At 45.5% G+C, this 21,925-nt stretch overlaps 2 protein-coding genes across 18 annotated transcripts in view; both read left to right on the forward strand.

Moving 5' to 3' along the window:
- The window catches only part of LOC108147419, an 87,277-nt gene that overhangs the window by 28,343 nt on the left and 37,009 nt on the right, over positions 1-21,925 (forward strand). For 11 of the 17 annotated variants that reach the window (XM_017273871.2, XM_017273873.2, XM_017273869.2 and 8 more), the window contains 3 exons: positions 8,773-8,918; positions 9,908-10,187; positions 11,558-11,689. In XM_017273871.2, coding sequence (XP_017129360.1) covers positions 8,773-8,918; positions 9,908-10,187; positions 11,558-11,689 — 558 coding nt within the window. Of the gene's footprint in view, positions 1-1,300; positions 3,704-8,772; positions 8,919-9,907; positions 10,188-11,557; positions 11,690-21,925 lie in introns of those variants that run through there. The other 6 variants (XM_017273874.2, XM_041708010.1, XM_041708009.1 and 3 more) reach the window with 1 other exon arrangement.
- Positions 13,916-21,588, forward strand: LOC108147423. The gene is given in 3 exon segments (XM_017273880.2): positions 13,916-19,186; positions 19,189-19,313; positions 19,315-21,588. Coding segments are annotated over 3 exon segments (339 nt in total). The 5' UTR covers positions 13,916-19,027; the 3' UTR covers positions 19,370-21,588.

Below are 21,925 nucleotides of genomic sequence, written 5' to 3' on the forward strand. Positions count from 1 at the left end.
CACAACAGCACACACGATAGCCAAGTGATTTCTTTTTTGCCACTCGCTTTGCTGGCAACAAGTAAAAATAATTAATTATAGATAAATGTGTGCGACGCGTGTGAGATAAATTGCCAAAGCAACACAGTAAACCAAAAAGCGAAAAGCGAAAACCGAAAACAACCCCTGCCGATGTAATAAATGACTGCGCCGCAAAATGAGCTTTTAGTTTAATTAATCAAATGAATAATAATCAGCAGCGCTAAATAGTAGTAGCACAGTGCATAAACACAATTACTAAGTAGACAACAACATACATTCATAATGGCGGACTAACGCCGATGCATGGCCAACTGAGGAAGGGACCTCGTCAAGGACCTCGCCAAGGAGCTAGCCCCCTGGCAATCTGCTGCTGTCGCTGCCGCTGCCGCTGTGATTCATTCTGGCCGCCCAACAAAACAACAACAGCGAGCGCGGCGATCACAGCGGCGATCACAGCGGCAATCACGCGATCGGTGGTGCACCGCCAGCTGTTGGCGTTGGTGGTGCTGGTGCAGCGGCTGCTGGTGGAGGGGGAGTTGCAGCTGGAGGAGGTGGCGGCGGAACCGGAAACGGAAACGGAAACGGAAGTGCTGGCGGGGCGGACTGCAGCAGCGACGGCGATCCCAAGAAGACCTTCTCGCTGCACTGCTGTTGCGTGATCGTCGACATCACACCAGTGGCGCATCCAGGAGGACGCCTGACATCGGCAACAACGGCCTCGGGAAGGGATGCGGGTGGAGCCGCCGCTGGAGGAGGTGGTGGTTCCGGCGGTGGTGGCCTGGGCCTCGGCCTCGGCGAGAATGTCTCCCAGCTGGCCAGCCAGCTGTTCCGCTTCGGCAGCAAAAAGCGCCCGGGCGTCTGCATCTGCAATGCCCAATGCCGTCTGCAATCGCTGGGCGAGACCTCTGCAGGCGGCCTGGCAGCCACCACCATCAAGAGCCATCATGGCAGCCTGGACAGGCTGCTTCAGAAGAGCGACGGGTCGACGGCAGCCGCCAGCGGTGAACGATCGATCAGCTGGGTGGTGGATGGCGGGGCGGCCGGATCGGGCGCCCTGCTAAATGCCTCCTCCGACGAGAGCGATGACAAGAAGAAGAAGACGGCCGATGACGCTGCCGCCCAGCTGCCGCCCCCGCCACGCCCCCCCTCGCGTTCACATGCCAAGCCCACGGCCAAGGAGGAGTTCGATCGCGGCGTTGAGGTTGAGAAGTTCTATCACCAGATCAACGGCGACATCTTCGAGATCACACGCAGGGTGAGAGCTCGCGACGAAGAGACCATGGAGCAGAAGTGCATAAGGCGCAAGGGTTCGGTGCGGCTCACCGAGCCGCCCACAGGCAGTGGCCACGCCCATGTGCGGATCGAGCAGCGCCCCCAGTTGCCACCGCGCAGGCAGAAGAGCGCCGAGGAAGTGGCCACCATGCCGAAGAGTGCTCTGCGTCAGCCTGCCGAGCAGCTGGAGTGGTTCGATCGTCGTGCCCAGCAGCGTCACTCCGCCCGGTCCGCCGAAGGTGGCTCCCAGGTGCGCGAGGAGACCATGGAGTGGCTGAAGCTCCAGAAGACTGCCGCCAGTCCCATTCAGCCAGTGCGCACCTCCTCGGGTCCCAGTGAGATCACCGTGCTCAAGGACGAACTGCCCGACTGGCTGCTGGATCATTTGCCGCGTAAGAAGGAGCGCGATCGGGATCGGGATCGAGATCGCCTGCCCTCGGACACGGACAAGGCAGTGGGATCGGCCTATGCCAAGGCCCTGTCGGAGTTGCTGAAGAAACCGCTTTCGCGTCAGAGTTCCGGACCCTGTGAGTTCTCGCTGCTGAAGACGGACATCGTGGAGTGGCTGACCAAGATGCAGGGCACCAGTGGGCAGGGCACCGAGCGGGGCAAGTCCCGTCGCTCGCACCATCGCCGCAACGGGAGCGGGGGCGATGCCCAGCCGCGTTCCAATTCGCAGGAGGATGCCCAGGATCAGTCGAAGGCCAGCCATCGGAAGAGGCACTCCCTGGGCCACAGTGGAGCAGTCAGCGAGGAGGAGCAGCAGCAGCTCACCGCCGACTGGATAGCCTATCCGCTGCACAAGCTGCAGTCCTTGGGCAAGCAGCCGCCGCCAAGTCAGCCGCCGGACAGAGCCAATGTTCCCAGTGGCTATGCGGTGCCCAGTGCCCTGTCCCACACCCCGCTGTGCCAGCGGCGGGAGGAGCGTTCCCGGGAGCGAAGACTGCGCCACTCGGCCAGCGAGGTGGTGGGCGGTGGTGGAGCCACTGCCTCCGCCGCCGCCAACACCGCCCATCTGGAGCGACTGTATGCCAAGCCGCACAAGGAGCGCTATCAGTATGTGCCGAAGGCCAGCAAGGAAGGGGGCGGGGGCGGTGCCGGGAGAAAGGAGCGCTCCCGTCGCCACCAGACACAAAGATCCGCCACGGTCTCCGACATGTCCGCCCAGCGTTCCGGTGGCCACAAGCGCAAGTCGTCGAGTGCCGAGCGGGCTCCGCGTTCGCCATCGCCGGGCCCCTGCACCGATCCCGACTGTCCACTACTGCCCATCTGCACGGATCCGCACTGCCGGTACCAGGAGTGCCAGGCGCGGCAATGCATTACCTCGTCCGTGAGCTCGGTGAATCTGGCCAGGCATCAGCAGCTGGCGCAGGTGCAGCTGCATGCGGTTCCGGCCCATTTGGTGAGTGCCATGGGCTCCGATGTGCCGACCACACCCTCGACAACGGCCACCCCACCACCGCCGCCGCCAGGGGGTGGTATGCAAGGATCAGGATCGGGAGTGGCAGTGGGAATGGGAGTGGGAACGCTCAGCGAACGCCGCCTGGTCATCTGCCATGACTGCCGGTCGTGTGCCCCGCTACTCAGCTGCCGGAATCGCAAATGCCTCAATGCCGCCAAGTGCAACTCACTGCCTCGCTGTGCCGCCGACTTCAATCGCCTGCGCACCCAACTGGCCCAGCCGCCCACCACACTGGATGACATTGAGCCGGCGCCCCTGGACGACCTGGAGATGCAGCCACTGCCCTCGCCCCCGCATCAGCATCCGCACCATCACTATCGCAGCAATTCCCAGCCAAACACGCTCCAGAGGGGCGATTCCGCCAGTTCTGGTGGGGGAACAGGCGTATTAGTAGGCGTAGGTCCAGGAGGAGGAGGGGACCTAAGAGCACCCGGACCGGGTCTGGCCTGGCTGGAGCCCATAACCACACTAGTGCAACCACTGCCCGCCTATGTGCACCACTCGAACGGCAAGCTGATGAAGTCCGCCTCGGCTGCCTCGCTCAACTCCCGTCGCCGGCGCCACAAAACCGTTCACTTCGGCGAGAACCTGCTGCGGGAGGTGTGCCAGAACCGGAAGCTCATCAAGACGGAGACCCAGGTGCCGTCCGGGTCGGCGCCCATGAAGGCCAACATCCAGATGCTGTACAACTTCGTGGAAGGAGTGCTGAGCGCCTGGGTGGACGACGACGAGGACCAGGTGCGTTCCGGCGCCGAATCGGAGCCGGAGCACGGAGTGGTGCCCATGCAACCGATCCATAGATGCAACCGCCTGCGATACCAGTGCATCCGGCGGGTGGTCGAGGAGGCCGCCGATCTCCAGGGCACCCTCAAGCTGGGCAACTCCCGCTACCGCCATCGCCATTGGCGCAGCACCGCCAAGCAGTGCAACGAAATGTTCCTTCGCAAGGTAAAAAAAGCTGATCCCTTAAAATGTTTGAAATTTGGGTTAATCAACTTTAAGAGATTTATAATGTTAAAACAAGGTTTTATCATCATAAGCTGTATATTTAAGAAATGTGTGACTCTTGAAAAGGAGTAGCATTATATTCCTTAACTATTCATTCATTATTTTAAGGAAGGGAGCCTTTTTATAAGTATGGTAATAATAATAATATCCTTCAAAACTAAACTAAATCACCATATTTCTGAAATTATTTAAAATGGTGTCTTAAGGTATGCAGTGATATATTTGTAGACTGTATGTACTTTAGTTTAAATCCGAAAGGCCATACTCTAATTTTCACTGCATACTTTTAGACACCTTTTTAAGTGATTTGAAAAACCAAAAGATTTCTGTGGCACCCCCAAATGATTTAGTTTTCCTTAATAAGGTGTATTTCTACCTAAAGTTAGACTATGGTTTAAAGTCCAATTCCCAAATTAGATTCAAATTTTGTACGTTAATAGGACAGCAAATGAAATTATAAAAATCGAAGTTGCTCATTTAGAAAACTCGGCAATTCCTTATCCTAATCGTTTGCGTTGGATACATTTGTCAGGCATGCTTTGAACTTCTACTCCCGCGGCAAATAAATGAAAAGCGCGTGAGAAAATGTCGTCCGGGGCCGAAAAAGCAGAGACCAATTCCCTTTCCACCGCGAATTCCTTCAGTTAAGTGTATTGTCTGACTGGTACAAATTCATTTCGGGCTGCCTAACAAAACGTTGATCAAAGCCAAAGCATCCTTTTCACGCTCGAGCTGCTCCTGGGCTCCTTTTCTGGCTCCACAAAGGAGCAATAAATTAGAGCATTAGCCCCCGACCTCATGCCATTCGAGAAAAGCTCTTAACACACGGACAAATAGCGTTCATGGACGGGGTAGGTGGTGGCAAAAAGGGGTGGGAAAAACTGGTACTTGTATTTAGTTTTTCGGTAATGAATGGCATTGATTGCAATACGCATGAATCAAACGGCTTCAAAGTGATAAAAGGCCATTTGTCCGAAAAAGCTGATGGAAAAGGGGGAGTTAGGAACATTGTGGGCGTGGCCCAGCATGGGGGAACCAACACATGGGGCGTCTGAAAATAGGTAGATAAAGAGCGTGCCATGCACCACAGATGTATAGCCTCTAAATGTGAGTAACAACTTCAGAATTCATTGGAAACGCACGGCATCTGTGTTTACCTTGCATCCCTGTAGCTTCGTTTGGTTAACTTAACAAGCAAATAGATACATTTACATTGGTCAAGGGTCTTACATGCAGTGCTTGAATCTGCACAAAGATACCGAGAACACACATATTCAAATGAGTGGCGCCGAATGGAGGAGCTTGGCGGTGCCTTAGTTGGCTTAGCAACTGAATGGATATGCATACTAATTAATGGCCAGATCAGCGATAAAAGAGATGGTCCCGAATGAAAGAAGGAGCGGATTTACCGGATTAAAGGCGGCATATCTGTGAGTTTTGCCATTCCACCATTGCTCTAATTAACGCTTGTTACCCGTCCACATGATCTGAATACCAAAATGGCACGAACATTGCGCATCTGTTCTTTGATTACTGCAAAACCATTTCCAAGGTTGCTCCGAGTCGCTTGTTAATTTTGATTGATTCAATGCTAAACAGTTTCACCTTCAGCCAATTAGGCTGGCGCTCAGCGCTGGATGGAATATTTAATCAAATCGGAATGACATTGCAGGTTTATCACCCATCCGCCCATCCGTTTGCCCCTTCTCGCAGCCCACAAATGAAATGAGCTAAGGGATAATTCCAAATTGATTTTCGCATTGCAATGCAGCAATTTGGCTCTGCGAAAAAGAGAGAAACTTTACAAGTCAGCTACGAAACGTTCGAAGCTCGTCAGTATTCCCTGATTTTATCCCAAACCCAGCTGTCTTGCAGATTTCGTCTTTGAATCAATTTCGTTTGGCTAACAACATTTGTGCCGGCAACGAAAACTTCTTTAATGCCTCACTTAATCGCAGCAATGCCAGGAACGTGCCACGGCCACCGAATAACTTTTCCCCAACCAGCTTAACCTTGCCACCCCCTCGTCAATACATATATATAAATATATAGATATATAGGGTATAGCACGAAAACCCCTGCATAAACACTCTATCAAATATTGTAATTTTTGACAGCGACATATGAAAAGATTTTCACCATCAGAACGAAGATGTTTGGGGCGGGAGGGGGCGAGGTGACAATGGCAGTGCCAATGACATGCCATTCCCCAGCTCATCTCGTCCACATTTGACATTCAAAAGTCATTGATAATTATGGCTGAAACGTGAACGACAGCCGCATCGAGGGATCACAATCAATTCTTGATTAGAAATCGTAACGAAAGCACCTGGCTCAGCTGTGCGGATATGCGGATGTGCGGATGTGCGCGAGGAAAGGGGGAGATGTGCTCTATATATATGAGAACCCATCAATGCGCCTAAGTGGGCGGGTTCGTCTGTGCGTAAATTGAATTTTGATTTTGCACCGATGCTGAGATATGGCGTATTAGGCCCCAAAGTAATCAGTTGGGTGAGTTACGAGGTACGAGAGGTACGAGGTAAAGGGACCAGGGACCAACGAGAACCCGTACTGGCTGGCATTTAATCTTTTGTGTGATTGTTGTTTGGCCGTGTACGCATTCGTGTTCGTGTTTTGGGTTGCCCATTTAGGCTTACCCATGTGAACGTTTTCAGCCATTCGTGCGAGCTTGTCCTGGAAGGACAAGTAGACAGGAGATGGACTGCCCAGAGGAGAAATCCCATTGTCAGTTTGGGGTTTTTGGGATTTCGGGATGAAATTCAAGAAACATTCTACCTGCTGCCACTTTCAGGCCAATTAAAAATTCATGAATCATTTGACAAACTATACGGACTCGGGCCGATCTCTCCTGGGATGACCAGCAGAAATGCCAAATGCGTGGTAATCTGCAGTAAAAGGGTAACCTTACTCTGGACCTCTTTAAATCACAAAATTTGATTAGATGTATGAAGCTAGTTCAGTTCTTAAATTCAAACCTGAACCTTTTCACATCACTGAAGTTGATTAGAAGTATGAAGCAAAAGTAGGTTTTTCACTGAGTCACTTCAGGATTCAAATTCAAATGAACCCCTTCAAATCACTAAAGTTGATTAGACGGAAGATCCTTAAATTCAATTGGTAAACACTTGGAATGCAAGCCAACCGTTTTCCGTATCAGTTCATCATAAGTATTTACCTTAAATTCAAACCTCTTTAAGTCGCATAATTTGATGATGAGGAAAAGGACTCAGTTTTAATGATTTTTTCACTGGGTCAGTCCTTGAATTCAAATGGATTCAAACATGGTTCCCCCAACTCACCCACAGTTCAATTCCACGCCCCTTCCTGCAACACAGTTCCAGTCGACAGCTTCCGCTCGGCTTGATGATTTCATGGAAAACTTCATTGAGCAAGCGGAAACTATTTCGTTTTGGTGAAGTGCAGGTGGCGGGAGTGTTTTTGAAGTTTCCTTTTAAATTGTTCGCCCCCGACTCTTTTAGCCACTTAAAGTGACACGCACAGATATCGATTTGAGGGGTGCGAGTGCCCATTGCTCCTTGGTCCTCGCAGCTTGTAACCGCTTTGATCTGGGTCCCTCTCATCCCGGCCATCATCATCCTCCAACCACTCGCCACACCCCATCTCCTCAGTCGCTAAGCGAGCCACGTCTCAGGTTGGGTTCCTTTGGTTATTTGCATGCCTTTGCACTGCTCTTCGATTAATATAAAATTTGATTAAACTTGGTCGCTCCACTCCGCTCTATCGATGCTGTGGGTTAAGTACACATGACCCCGGCTGGCAAAAGACGGCGATTCCTCGCCACGGGTGAGATTTCCCCGCCCCGAGAGCAAACATCAGACCCCCCGCTCCCCAAACAAAAAAAAAAAAGTCAGGCAGGCAGTCAAATAAATAACTTGTAAAACATGCATATGAGCAAAAATGTTTGAAAATTGCCAAAACGTAAGCAGGGGCTGGAGTATCGTAGTAACCAGGGACTGGATGGCTGGGCTCAAAGTCCTGTTCGAAGGACCCACACTCACAGGAAGGAGAGACGAAACGAATAAACACATTGTAAATTGATTTCCTTGGGAACTCAAATAAAAATGGCATGAAAAGCAAGTGAGCGACAGTTGGGCGAAGAGCGATGGGTGATGGGCGTGGTCGGTGGTTCGCTACGCCCACCTCGATTGAAACGAATGAATGGGCAAACCAATTTTTATTGCCACGCGGGACACGTAGCCCGAGCAGAACCATCGACTTTGGTCTTGGCTTGAATTCCCACATGGACCGAAATTCTCCACCTCCAGCTGCTCCACTTTGGCCTTCCCTTCCTGCAGATATGGCAAAATAGCTGCAAGGCGAGCGGAAGGATGCTGGGAGATGGCCAGCCGGGCCAAAGGCAAACAGCATTCAGTCAAAGAGTCAGTCAGTCAGTTAGTGAGTCAGTCAGTCAGTCAGTCGGACGAACCGGCTTTTGATGAAATAACATTGCCAAGTAACAGTTTGCCTTTCGCCATTTATTTCCCTTCGTTTCGCCCAGTTCTCCCAGCCATTTTGTCAATTGTTGTCTGGGCCTGTCCTATCTCTATCTGTCGGTCCGGTTTTTCCCCGACTTCAGCCCCGCTAAAAATGCAGGCGAGAAGAGAAGACAAATTGCTTTATCGACGACATACGTAACAAATGTTGCTGTCGGCACTGACAACAGCAACAGCAACAGCAACGGCAACCAACAACCAACAAGCAACAACAAGCAACCTGGCCATTATTGGTTTCAAATGGCTTCGTCCAATGGGGCTTACCAGTGGCTGGTGGCTGGTGGATGGCAGCCATCCACCCCTGCTGTCTGCTAATTATGACTTAATTATTTCAATTATTTTCTGTTCGATTTATTAAATTTTATCGCCGGCAACCGAAACCTCGTACGTGTTGCCAGGCGTCTTAATTGAATTGACTGCTCACATTCTCGATTCTGAACACCACAACCTCTCGCTCTCTGAATCTTCCCGCAGATTTCGGACGATGATCGAATGAGCCTAACTACCGCCGTTTCGGATGAAGATGATGGGGAAAGTGTCATGGCGTCACCATATAAAGCAAAGGCCACTGGCACCGCTGCATCCTCCTTCAACTGCACGGGCGCTGTTCGCAAAGCCGGGTAAGTTCATATTCCATCTCGATTCCTGCTCATCCCCAACCCCATCCTATCCCATCCCATCTCCTTCTTCTGGGAATCTGGGAATTTATGCCGCCGGTGGATGTAATCTGGCAGCTAGGCATAGAGTGGGTATCCTGGCTTGTGGCCGAACCTGCTCACGTCCAACAAGTCATCATAAATAACCAGTCGGTGGGTCGGTGGGTCGGTCCATCAGCAGCCTCCTCGGGGAACATAATTTCACAGTGATTAAGGTGGTCAGAGGTGGAGAAAGCAGTGGCTGGGGATTAACGTTATTATGTCCGTGCAAGAGGTATCAAAGTTGTGAGGAGGTATCAAAGTGCTAAGCACATCAGGTAGATTATGCTAAGGCCATAACTTTTATTTATTCTTGATTAGTATTAGCAAGGCGTGAACGTGACTTGAGATAGATCAAAGAAATATCCCCATTCGTAATGTCAAGAATAAAGGTATATAGAAATATATTAAAATTAATATCATAAGACTAAATAGTTTAGAGTTTACATTTCCAATAATATTACTGTCAAGTAGGGCTGAAGTTTCCAATAGATTGTTTTACTTTATAAAAAATAAATAGAAATGCAGAATACGAAGTAATAGTTGCCTCAAACGTAGCCTCAATTGCCAAAGTCTTCTATAAATGTTGTTTATTTTGGACTTAAAATGGTTGCATTATTAAGACTTATTTAAATAGTTAAATCCAACAAATACTAAAAAAAGAAAGAAGTAGTCTAGGGTATGACAACCTTCGATCCTTAATATCAGCGCCCCCTTTCTGTTATGATAAGCCGATGGAAGACTTATGCGCGCAGGACATGCCCCATCCAATTATCATGTCTTGATTAGCTCCAAAGGTTAATGGGTTGATGGCGAAGCTGTTGAAGTTTTCCCAGGGATTACGAGACCTTTCCCCCGCCCCCCTGCTCACTTAACAAAACCGAACCGAACCACATCGAATTGTTTGCTTGCAGCTTCCTATCGGTAAAGAAATGGTTACTACGCAAGAAGCACCAGATCGAGCTGGCCAGAAAGCGGGGCTGGAAGGGCTACTGGGTGTGCCTGAAGGGCACCACGCTGCTATTCTATCCGTGCGACTCCCGCGAGGGCCGGAGTGTGGAGGCGGCGCCCAAGCACTTGATTATCGTGGATGGTGCAATTATGCAACCGATACCAGAGCATCCCAAACGCGACTACATCTTCTGTCTTAGCACGGCGTTCGGCGATGCCTATCTCTTCCAGGCGCCCTGTCAGGTGAGTATCTCTATTACGTCGCGGGTGTGAGTTGGCTGGGTGGGTGGTTGGGTGGTTGGGGGGTTGGCTGTATATATCAGCCGCAGGACATGCTCGCTCTCGTTTCGAGCAGTCAATATCAGAGGGAAGTCCTTCAAGGAAGCTATGAAAGACTGGCCTTGCCGCCCGTCCGAAGTCGGAGCATAGAAAGATGGCAGCGCAAATTTGTTTGCACAAGGATATGCAAGGATAGGCGAGTCCAGGGCTTGCGGGTCCGAGTCACCCTGCTCTCTCATAATCGCCAGGCTGGCTAGAAATGTATGGCAAAAAGAAACCACAGATGGAGATTAATGCACTTTGAAAAAGGTCTTAAAATATGTCCAATTTCAATTTTTTTTCTACATTAAGATTTAACTTAGCAAGTTGGTTTCAATAACCATGAATGTTTGCCTTAAAGTATTTCAAACTTTTTAAAATAGCTAACACAAAAACTTTTTGTGTACTTTAAAATCGCAATAATTATAACGGAAAACATGTTTTCATATATTAAAATATTTTAAAATGCAGAGTAAAAAGTACACACATATTGGCATTTACGAAATATTCATCTTCAGGTGGAAAACGTATAACTTTTAACAAATATACAAAATAAATCATTATAGAAAATTAAATATTGTAATCATAATAAATAAAATTGAATTAATAATTTTGCTTTGGTAAATGCCATTTATAGTGTGGTAAACTTAAAAACTTTTATATACATTCATTAAAATTTCAAATTTCAAATTTAAACCCATCTGGTTATAGCATACTTAAAAAAAAAGTGCATTCTTATTTTTGCTAGTGTGCATAGATGCAGATGCAGATACAGGACGAGGACGAGGACATGGACATGAACGAGGACGCTGGCAAGGCGCTGACTGACGCAACCCGCAAAAGTCTGTTCAAGAGAGAGAGAGTGAGCGATATACTGTGGGAAAGGGAAGGGGATTGAAAGGAGCCGGGGGCGGCTTAAAGTGTGAGCCATGATTGAGGTGGCGTTGACTGACTGCCAACTGGCAGATTGCCTTGAACAGCTGCAGTGGCAGCAGCATCCTTGTGGCAGCCCTAAACTGTTACATGTCTCAAAGGCATACGTTTTGCACACCCCTCTCGTCCTGTGCATCCTGTTCGTCCTTCTGACTGCCAACTCTCGTCGTAGCGCAACGTGATTTGTCATTAAATTTGCATAACTGATAGCCAGCGATGAGCGGGTATGAAATGGCTTTCAGTTGGGGTACAAGTTCGACGTTTGGCGCTGGGGAGGCCCATCAAATTGCTTGCGGTGCATTTGGTCTGCAATTTGTTACAATGTTTCCTCTTTAACAACCTTCATTTCCATTCATTCGCAGGTGGAACTTGAGAACTGGGTGAACAGCATCCATAGCGCCTGTGCCGCCGCCTTTGCCAGACATCGCGGAAAAACGGGCACGCTGCACCTGCTCCAGGAGGAGATCTTCCGGCTGGAGAAGGCCATTGAGTCGGTGAGTAAATATGTTGGCCCCCAGATGCGGAATAAATGATAAATATATGCATGACGCAAAAACGCAAACATCGCAAAATCCCAAAAACCCAAACACAATTTAATACACATTCAATGCGGGCCTGCGAGCGTGCAAAAGTATTCGTTGCGGTTTCGTGCCTGGAGCACATGGAGCACGTGGGGCACCTGGAAAACGACGGGATATCCAAGGAACACCTACTTGGATTGCGGTTGCATCTCGCATATCGCATTTCACATTTCGTTGCAGACTCTGCGGCTTTGTTGGCCCGGGAAATTGTTGCTGCTTGCTGCTCGCTGCTCGAGAGTTAAGTCAATTTTGCCAAGTGGCTGCAATGCAAAATGAATGGCGCACAGCCATGTCAAAGGGATAAAGCTGCGTTTCGTCGCCGTAAGGCGGTCTAAGCCCCACTGAATAGCAAATGCAACCAATGTCCCATCTATTGGTATCGCTTACGAATGCATCATCGATCATAGCATTTGTGCGAATACCAAATAGGATTTAAAACTGTTATGAATCGCACTGTACTGAATGGAGAACGGAATTGAATGGCAGACGAATGCCGAATTAAATTAGGAAACCCATCGAATGCGGATTACACATCAGTTCGGTTATGCATTATGTGCTTAAATTCTCTTAGAGTAGGAATAAATATGTCGTTATGTCTGGTAAATATTTTGAATTATGATGAGCAATGTCAAGAAGTTCATGTGCTATGACCCACAAATTTAATGCAATTTATCAAGTCACTAGTGAACATAAAGTTGGCTTTGGTTGCAAATGCCACAGGGAACAATAAGCTTATTATTTTTGCTGTTTAAAGATAGGAAACGATTGTAAGGATAATTGGCAATAAAAAAAAATTTTATTAATTATTTTCCTTTAGTAATACTTTAAAATAAAACATTTTGTCGTATCAGAAACAAATCGACAGCTCCATAACTCCTTTGGGAACTCCACTACCTTGACTCAATGACTAATGTAATCGACTAGAAAAACAAATTCCCATAGATATATCCTTTGCAGGACAACAATTTCTCAATATCGCACTGTCAACTCAGAAGTCAACAGCACAACAGGCGACGGAACACAACAATCGCATTCTCCGTCCGCATTTTCCGCATTCCCAACCAATTTCTCAGTCTCAGGCGATTCCCCAAAGATTTATGCTATTGTCGAGGCATCGACTGCGGGGCAAACTGCTTCTACTGGCAACTATTTATGTATTTGCTTTCAAATCAATTCCCCATCAATTTCGCGGCAAACAGCGTAAAATTCCTTGCACTGCAATTTATTTTCCTCTCCAGCGAAAACTTTTGTAAAAAGGATAAATGGGAAAGGGAGTGGAGTCGAGAAAGGGAATCAAAGTGAGGAAAATTTTTGCTCCGCGCAAATCGCAAGACAAAGCAAAAGGAGGAAAGATGGAAAAACGAATCGTAAAAGCAAACAGAATTGAACTCGAGTTGAAACTACAAGAAATTGCACTTGGCCCACGATAAATGCTCTGGATAAACCAGGCAACTGGAAACCGTGGGGGAGATATGAAACCCATCCAGCCTGCGCCAAAGAAAGTAAACTTTATTTGTTTATTTATTTTTCATCATGTCATTTTCAGTTGCCTTTCTCTCCGGCCCTTTCACCACCCATTTCTTCTTGGCCTCCGCTGCCGCAGTTTTTCTTGTTGTTTGTTAGTTAGTTAGAAGGACTCCAAAAGACAATTATGTTGTCTGTCCTATCCTCAACAACTTGATTCATTCGTCTCTGTCGTTAACATCGCTGGTGCTTTTCTGCTCTTGCCGCCTCAGCTGCTACAGTGTTTGTCGGAAAATTACAACTTCCGGTTATGGCAAATTCAGCAAATAGAAAGTTTTGAAATTATTATAAGAAGTGACTCGTAGAAGTTTGCTTAGTGCAATAATTAATAACCAGCTAAAAACTTGTAAGGATTTTTAAATTATTGTTATAGAAAGAAACTTATAATATTTAATGCGACAGTCACAAAAGCTTAAAGCCACATTAACTTTAAGGTTATTGTGACTATAGTACATAGTTTAATCTTAAAACGATAGAAAATCGATCGCTTCATGGAAATCTCTAAAGAGCCTAAAATTTAACAAAATTGATTTAATTTTTTCAAATTGTTTTAAGTTTTTTTTTGCAAATTTCGACATTTCTTATGTTGAATATAAAATCTGTCTCTATAAATAAAAATCTTTAAAGAGTTTTAAAATTATTGTTGGAGAAAGAAACTTGTAAAATTTAATGCGATAGTCACAAAAGCTTAAGGACATATTATCTTTATAGGCTTTATTTTAAGTTTCTTGCTCACAATTTCTTCCAATATTGGTAAAGTTTGAAGTTTGAATAATAAAATATTAAAATAATACAAAATAAATCTGTCTTTATAGATTTTCAATAACTAAAAGCGGAATTAATCTCGTTTGTATTTCAAAAATTATAGCTATATTAATTACAAAATCTGAACAAATAGATTTTAGCAAACTCTAAGAAAATATTTTACATGATCTTAACCAAGTCATCGTATTTTTTTTTTCTGTGTGCCCCAGTTTCTGTGAGCATTCCCCGCCCACCTCAATTTTTTCTTGGCGCCCTTTTTTAATTTAGTTTTTTTTTCTCATTTGCTCGGCAAAGTTGTAGTTTGATGTTATGACCAGAGCGAGAGGGCCTGCACTTGCCGTGCTCCTTCATCCATCTTCCACTATCTGTCCCTTTGGATAAACCATAATTACTTCCTTGAACTGCTGCGTTTTTGCTCCGTTCCTCTGTCTCTCGGCCTGTTTGTGTTTACTTCGCTGGCCAAAAAAAAAAAACAAAAAAAAAAGAAGCTGAGAAAAAAAACAAAAACCATTGAGCGGAAGTCCGAGATTGCCATAAGAGTGCTCTGGGTCCTATTGCTTCCGCTTTTCCTCATTTCCCAGCCAGGCCGAAAAGTGGGCCTCAGTTGGCCGAAAACAAACTAGTTGGATGAATATTAATTAAATGAGCTTAAGGAGTGGCCATAAATGCAGTTTGCATTTAGTATTTAGTATTACTGCGTTGATGCATTTGTTGTTAATTAATTTTCTAGAAAAATACGACGAAAGTTGAATGAAATTAACAGAAAGAAAAGCCAAGTAAGGCAAAGACAGAAGGAATAAAAAAGGTGTCACACCGACGCATCATTCTAGTTGCTCCTTTTGTGAGTGTTGGCGTGTGTGGACGGGTCACCGGCACCCAGCTAAACCACCGAACTGCCACCCACTACCACCCACCGCCCCTTTTCTGTGAAAAGAGCAACAGTGCTGTCCTTTTTTTTCTGTCACTTTTTGTTGTTGCCTTGCCTTCTACTTTTGTGTGCCGCCTACGCTGCCAGCTTGTTGTTGTTTTTTATAGCTGTCACCTTTCGGAAATAATCATATATGTGTCAGCGGGGAGGCGGTAAAAAGGGGGCGGTGGCGGGGGCGGGGGCGGTTTGGCAGCACTTCGCTTCGTTTGCTTTAGCTTTTCTAGTTGCTCCCTGTCTTTTTTTTTCTATGTGTGGGTATACTTCTTCTCCAGCTGCTTCTTTTTCTAGCTATCTATTTTTCTTCTCGCATAAAGCACTAACACTCACACATACACTCGCATAAGCGTACACACACACATACACAATGTTGGGCCGTAAAAAAATAGTAGTAGCTGCCCGAGCGCGTTTGGTTTTTCGTACGCTCTGGTTTTTACGCTCTAATTACGACTCCTACGACACCAGCTCCACCACCCACCAGCCAACACCCACTCGCACCTGGCTACACCATCCACCCCCCTTCCCTTTCATAGACCAACAACCCCTCCCTCCACACGCCATCGCACCTGATGTGCAATTGCCATGGCGGCGCTGTCTAAACAAGGCTCACTTGCTGATCTCGCTCCTGCTTTTTTACCTTCTGCCAGGGATGCTTTCAATTTGCAATGGCTGCTGTCATTTCAGCTCAATAGCAGCCAGCTCACTCCCGCCACGCCCTCTTTTAGCAAACGCCCACCAATTTCGCCCCCGGCTTTCCTGGCCAAACCTTTGGGCTTAAATTGTTGTTTGCTTTAACATTTTTTAAAACATTCGTATCCCACAAAAAATTCCTTTGCTAACGAACGCATATTCAGCAGCTCAAAAATATCTCACATTAAATGATATGTTTAAAAAAATGTTAATAACTTTTTAAGCAAAAGAATTCATGCTCGTCACGTAGCAGTACAAAAATATACATCTTTTTATTTTAGCAAGAATATTTTTCAGTACAGAAAGCCATACCACACCATTACAATAAACAACAATAGTTGTCAATAATAAAAAAAAAACAAAAACTCAAACTAAGCTGAGTTGAAAAAAAGAATTAGAAACTAGTTTTGAATCTTTTAGCTTTTAAATATTTTTTTCTGATCAACAACTATTTACCATCAATGGTTTCCGGTGTTAAAGTTTTTCCTTTCTTTAAACTCATTTTTCACACAGTTACTTAGTTATATTGCACATTTTTTAAATACCTTAACCGCAGTTTTTATTGCGGCCAAATGATTTGGTTGCGGCCGCCATCGATTTTAAATAATTGCACTAATTAAATGATGCAACAGTCGTGAATGGCAATGGCTTAACGCAATTTCTGTGCAGTCGGGGTGGCAGTAAAAAATTTTTATTGCGCTTTATGAAAACATTTAGTAAATGAAAATTGTTTTTCTTGACTGCTGAGCCGGAAAGTGGGCAATCATTACAGAAGTTGCGCCTGCATTGAAGATTTAAATTTCCTTTGGCTTTATTACTCCACCAGTTATACACACATTCGAGGGAAAGTCAAAAGTGGCCAATTAAATTTATAATAATAAAAGTGAAACTCAACCGCATGTACATACACATACACACTTATCTTTTACTCGCCTTTCTGCTGGCTAGCAACGCTTTGCGTGGCCGTAAACCGAAAATTTGTAAACCAAAATTATAATGAAATGCATATTTAGTTAATTTTAACTTACACCGAAAACTTTACTTAATTAGACCAACTTAAAGCCGCACAAAATGTGAAGAAGCTTCGATGGGCAGCGGGGAAAGGGGGAAAACAATGAGTTCCCCTTTTCACCAAAAATTCTTCCATTTTCCACTCGTAAAGTGAACTTTTTTTTGGTGTTTTTTACTTTTGCTGCTCCATTCTCTCTTCAATATTTTTTAATGAAACCATAAAGTTTATAATTACCATAAAATGTACTTGTTCGGTTCGTTTTTGTCCTGAGGTTTCTTCATGATGGGAAAAAAAAAACTTTAGTTTGACCTGGCACACACGTATATATATGGCGCTGGGCGTGGGCGTGCATGTGAGTAAGGCGTGGCATTTCATAAACTAATGCCAAAATGGTACAAATTTATGGCAAGAAATATGAGAAACGAGTTGAACTCCAAAGTCCGGCACAAAAGGCACGGGCTAGGTGACACACACTCCTACAAATATACCATATGTGGTGACCCCGGCGCAGCTTTGTTTTTGGCCAAACGTGCGAATATTTTTGCAACTTTTGGCCCAAAGTTGCACAGGAAATGGGTCTGGCATATGGTTGCCACCGGGCCAGGATACGAGGACATTAGAACGGCAGGAACCGGCCCTTAATCCCATGACCCCCCCTGCGCAGAATGCGTTTGCTTTGGTTTTTGATTTGTTTTTGTTGGCCTAGGCACAAACGAACGAACGAACGAACGGGCCTGCTGCATGCAGATGCGAGAATATGCTTTATGTAGGCGCTGACACAGTGGGCGTGGCTGTGGTCAGGGGCGGAAAATTCAATTCAATTGTCAACAGCACCCAATGGCCAGTAGCTAGCTCATCCTCATCCCCATCCTCGTCCACTTCGCTGCGCTGTGGCCACAGACCTAGGCGCCAGTTTAGAGGTTTGAGTTCGGGGGATTCGGGCCTAACATCTTTCCCCGGTCCCCAGTCCCTGTACCAACCGCTCAACTGCTGCACTCACAACACGTTATATAATGTGGCATCATTTTGTGGTCAGCATTTATGCAGACCATATACAATTTTGCAGGCCTTTTGTTGACATGGGCCGGACAAACCCCTCATTTTGCGGTTTATGCAGAGAGGGTCCACGTTCACGTTCACCTTCACCCTCTTCCCTGACTTTTGACTGCAATGGAGCAGCCATTTAATGCAGAAGCCATGTCAAAAGTCATCTCCTTTGAACAACTCAATATCCTTTAGGGGCGCAGGATAGCCTCCTTTTGCTCGCCCACATTAATTGATTCTTATCGAATGGAGTGGAGTGGAGTGAAGTTGGCAGGGACAGGAGCCATTAGCAGTGGCAAACAAAATAAACTGATACCACCAGGTCACGACGAGTCCTTTGCCTGACTGCCGGCGCATGATTATTATTTTAGTCATTGTTTTGCCGTTATTGTTGTCCTGGTGGTTTTGCCATTTCAAGCATCTTTGGCTTGTCATGCGAGATACGTTGAGCGCTGACAACGGGGACACAACAATGGTAAAATGTATTTTTTAATTGTACTCCCGAGTAAAAACATATATCAACCAAAACACAGCAGCTACAGGAGGAAAACGAAAACAAAAACGAAAACAAAAGCAAAAACAAAAACAAAACAAGAACCATGAACTCTACAAACTCTCGACTCTCAAGCGGAAATGGCAGACCAACGACAACAACAAGACCAGCAATAATAATAACAAGTACATATAGCAATGGCAATGGCAGCTCCCGACCAGCTTCAGATTCAGATGCCACACTGAAGGAACTAAGGGGTTGCTCAATTTAAAAAAAAGTCCCTACTTAGGTTTAAATTATTTTTAATTATATCTGTGTTACCACTTTTATAATTGTTTAACAATTCAGTTTTAGAAAATTAAAGGTAAAAGTTACACTTGACATCCTTTATGTGAGAAAATTAAAACGTAGTAAATGTTTTGAGGAAATTATTCTTATGAGTTGTAAACTAATTTTAATTTTTTCTAAAATTATTCACCCTGAGTCTTGAATATAAAAATGTCACTCACAAAGCAAATTTGTGACAATCATTCGTAAAATGTAACCACAGCTTTTATATTCTTGTTAAAATGGTAGAAAAAATATTTACTTCCCCTGAGAAACATAAGAATAATGAGGAAAATAAACTTATTCCATATGTCACTTCAACAATGTTCTTGTAAAACTTAAAGAACAAATAATTACTTCCCCTGAGAAATACATGAACATATATATGAGTCTCATACTCATATCAATCAGTCTTATGTCAGTTGCATTATTTGGCAAAACCTCTAATTAATTTTGAACCACGATAGAGGAATGCTTTTTCTCCCTGTGCAACTCCCTCGCAAATGTGAGCTCTGGGTTGGAGGCATCATCAGGGGCAGAGGCAGCCTCAAGTGGCGCTTAATGAAAGCGCAACAGACAACGGGAGGACCACAGGCACACGACCACAGGACAACTGAGTGGGACAGGATCTAGGGGGACAGGCGGCACGAGGCAGAAGGCAGGGACAAATACACAGAAACACAGTCGAGGCAGGACAACTAAATAGGCGAACCGCAAAAACTCATCGTCAAGGAGCGACAGATATGGCTAGGGAAAAGGGGAAATAGATGGGGAATCCAACTATGCAGCAATAATAAAATTCACGGGAACTGAGATGGAAGCAGTCCGTTGGATCTCAAGCCGATACCACTCCCGGATCCGTAGCCGTACTCCGGTTGCCGGAGTCGAAAGACCGGAAAGGAGGAGCCGCTCGTACTGTGGCTGGGGCTGTCACTTAGCGCGTGACATGTGTCAAAACAAGCGCCCACCGCAGCGAGACCGTGACCAGAGACTCAGAGCCTTAGAGCCTCCTGCACAAGTGCATCCCGTGTCCTGGGAGTGCTGTTAATAGCCACCCACAGGAGTAGTGAAATGGATTTGGTTGGGAGGAAGCCTCAAAATTGGTGACGAGCCATTCTGAGTGGGTGTAACCTAACCTTAATGGAGATTGACTTCAAATAAAGAATACTTAGCCACATCAAAACTAAGACCCGTTTTCTTGACTCCCTGGTTAGCTAGCAGTTAGTTTTAAACTGAAAAATTGCAGACGATTTCTCAGTTTTTAGCCTACTTCCATCGTGAAGCAATAAAAGTTGTGTTTTGAAAACCAAATCACCAAAAGGGTACTTAATAAACTTTAATTTTTCAATTTAAACCATTCTTGAGCTGAAGGAAAAGTATTAAAAAAATAATTATATATTATTAATACAAATATCCACTAACAAGAGACTTTTTTTTCAAATAAGACTGTGTATAGATGGTTAATAACTCAATTACAGCTCGACAATTTAGTTTGACAACATGTATAGTGAGTGGAAAAAGAAACTTTAACATGGATGTCCTCTTTTAAGTGGTATCTATAATTCTGTTTTAACAGACTTTTAAAATACTAAACGTAAATATACAATTAATGTAAATGAGGTAATTTTAGAGCTTAGGTAGAATTGTTGCAGATATAACAATTTCTAGTTATATACCCATTACGCTCATAGATTTAAGACTTACTTACTTGCTTATTGAGTTAACAATGCTAGTAAAATATTAAAATAATATTTACCAATATCAGATCAGGGATTTAGAAATGCATTGAATATTCTTTTCTATAGACTTTCCAATCCAGCTTTCTAACACATCCATCAATATGTAACTATATTAAAACAAACGGCAAATCAAATCCTCTTTGTTAACTTTTAACAAAACAAAAATAACACCAACGGCTAACGTGTAAAAATGGGTTCGTTAGGTATTCATTTATGCAATGGCTTTAAAAGCTTCAGTTTCCTGGGTGGAGCAGATAGCGTTCCTTGTTTGTCAAATATTTCCCTTGCATGTGCAGCAAACATTTCTCTCTCGAATTGAACACCCAGTGGAGTTCAAACACCCAGGAGCGATTCGCAGTCCAAGGATCGCTGGCGGGGAGTTATCGTTTGCGTGATTTACACTCCCAATTGCATGGCAATTACAAGTCCATTAACATTGCCATTAACCCTTGGAGGGCCTTCTCCAAACGAGAATGGCCAGCGTGGTAGAGTGGGAGAGTGGGTGAGATGAAGTGCAGCACAATGGATACAATGACCGGGGCGATTAATGGTCAAGCAGGCGAGAGCTATTTATGGGCCAGGAAGAACCCATATTTCCTTGACAAGGACAAACTGTTGCCCCCTCAAACTCAGTTTTGTATTGTAAATATTCACAAAACTCACACTGCCCCGAGATAAGTGTCTCTTCGGGAGCCATCCCGCCTCCTTCCGGTTTGTGTTTGTCAAATAAGCAGCTTTCCTCAAGTGCCAAGTGCCATTGACAGCAGTCCAGAGGAGGGGTCTTACCCCAAAACACACTTCTGCGAGAGTGTGTGTGTGCGACCGCAGTGCACGATGGGATTTAGGTTTATTAATTAACCAATTTTATGCCTGACCAATATAGAGCCCGACCGAGATGGCTTAGACCTCAACTAGGAATTATAGCCATCTTTGGTGGGATTGAATTAAGTGAAGTTGCCCCACTCACACGTATCAATTACCGACTTGATGACACCGCAGTGCACACATTGTCATACCGAGCATTCGTATGCGAAATGTACAAATAAAATGCATAAAACTTTGATTTATTTCCACGTAAAACAAACATTGAAAGGGCTCAACGTCGCCCAGTTCAAATACACAGTTGGGGGAGTCGTACGTAATCCCAGGTGGGACTTCCCTTATGCCAACCATTTCGCCCTTCAGCCGCCGCTGCCTGTTTATGTGTACACATTCATTAAAATGTCGAACATCGAAAGTGCCTATTCAGGTTGTTGCCACGCCCACGGCACACATACAAACACACAAACCCACGAATACAAATACACACACACACGGTTGCAACCGGCAACTGCATCTGCATCTGCATCTGCAAATAATTGTCAGCTTACTGACTCACATTCAATGCAGCAGTCAAAATGCAGCAACAACGGCAGCAACCAAAATGAAACAATCACGTGCTCCATGAGATCTATGCAAGCGTGCTATAAATGCACGTGAAAGTGGGATCCAAAGTGGGATTTCAAATGCTGAATTCTGGTTCTGGTTCGAGCCCACCGAAATAAAAGGAGAAAGGCAGCTGCGGCGGAAGTCAAACGGTATTTGTAATGAAAACAGGGGCATGTAGATGCCCGTGCTCCCGTTCGCTCCC

This window comes from Drosophila elegans, unplaced genomic scaffold, assembly GCF_018152505.1.
Source record: "Drosophila elegans isolate 14027-0461.03 unplaced genomic scaffold, ASM1815250v1 contig_208, whole genome shotgun sequence".
NCBI classification, from domain to species: Eukaryota; Metazoa; Arthropoda; class Insecta; order Diptera; family Drosophilidae; genus Drosophila; species Drosophila elegans.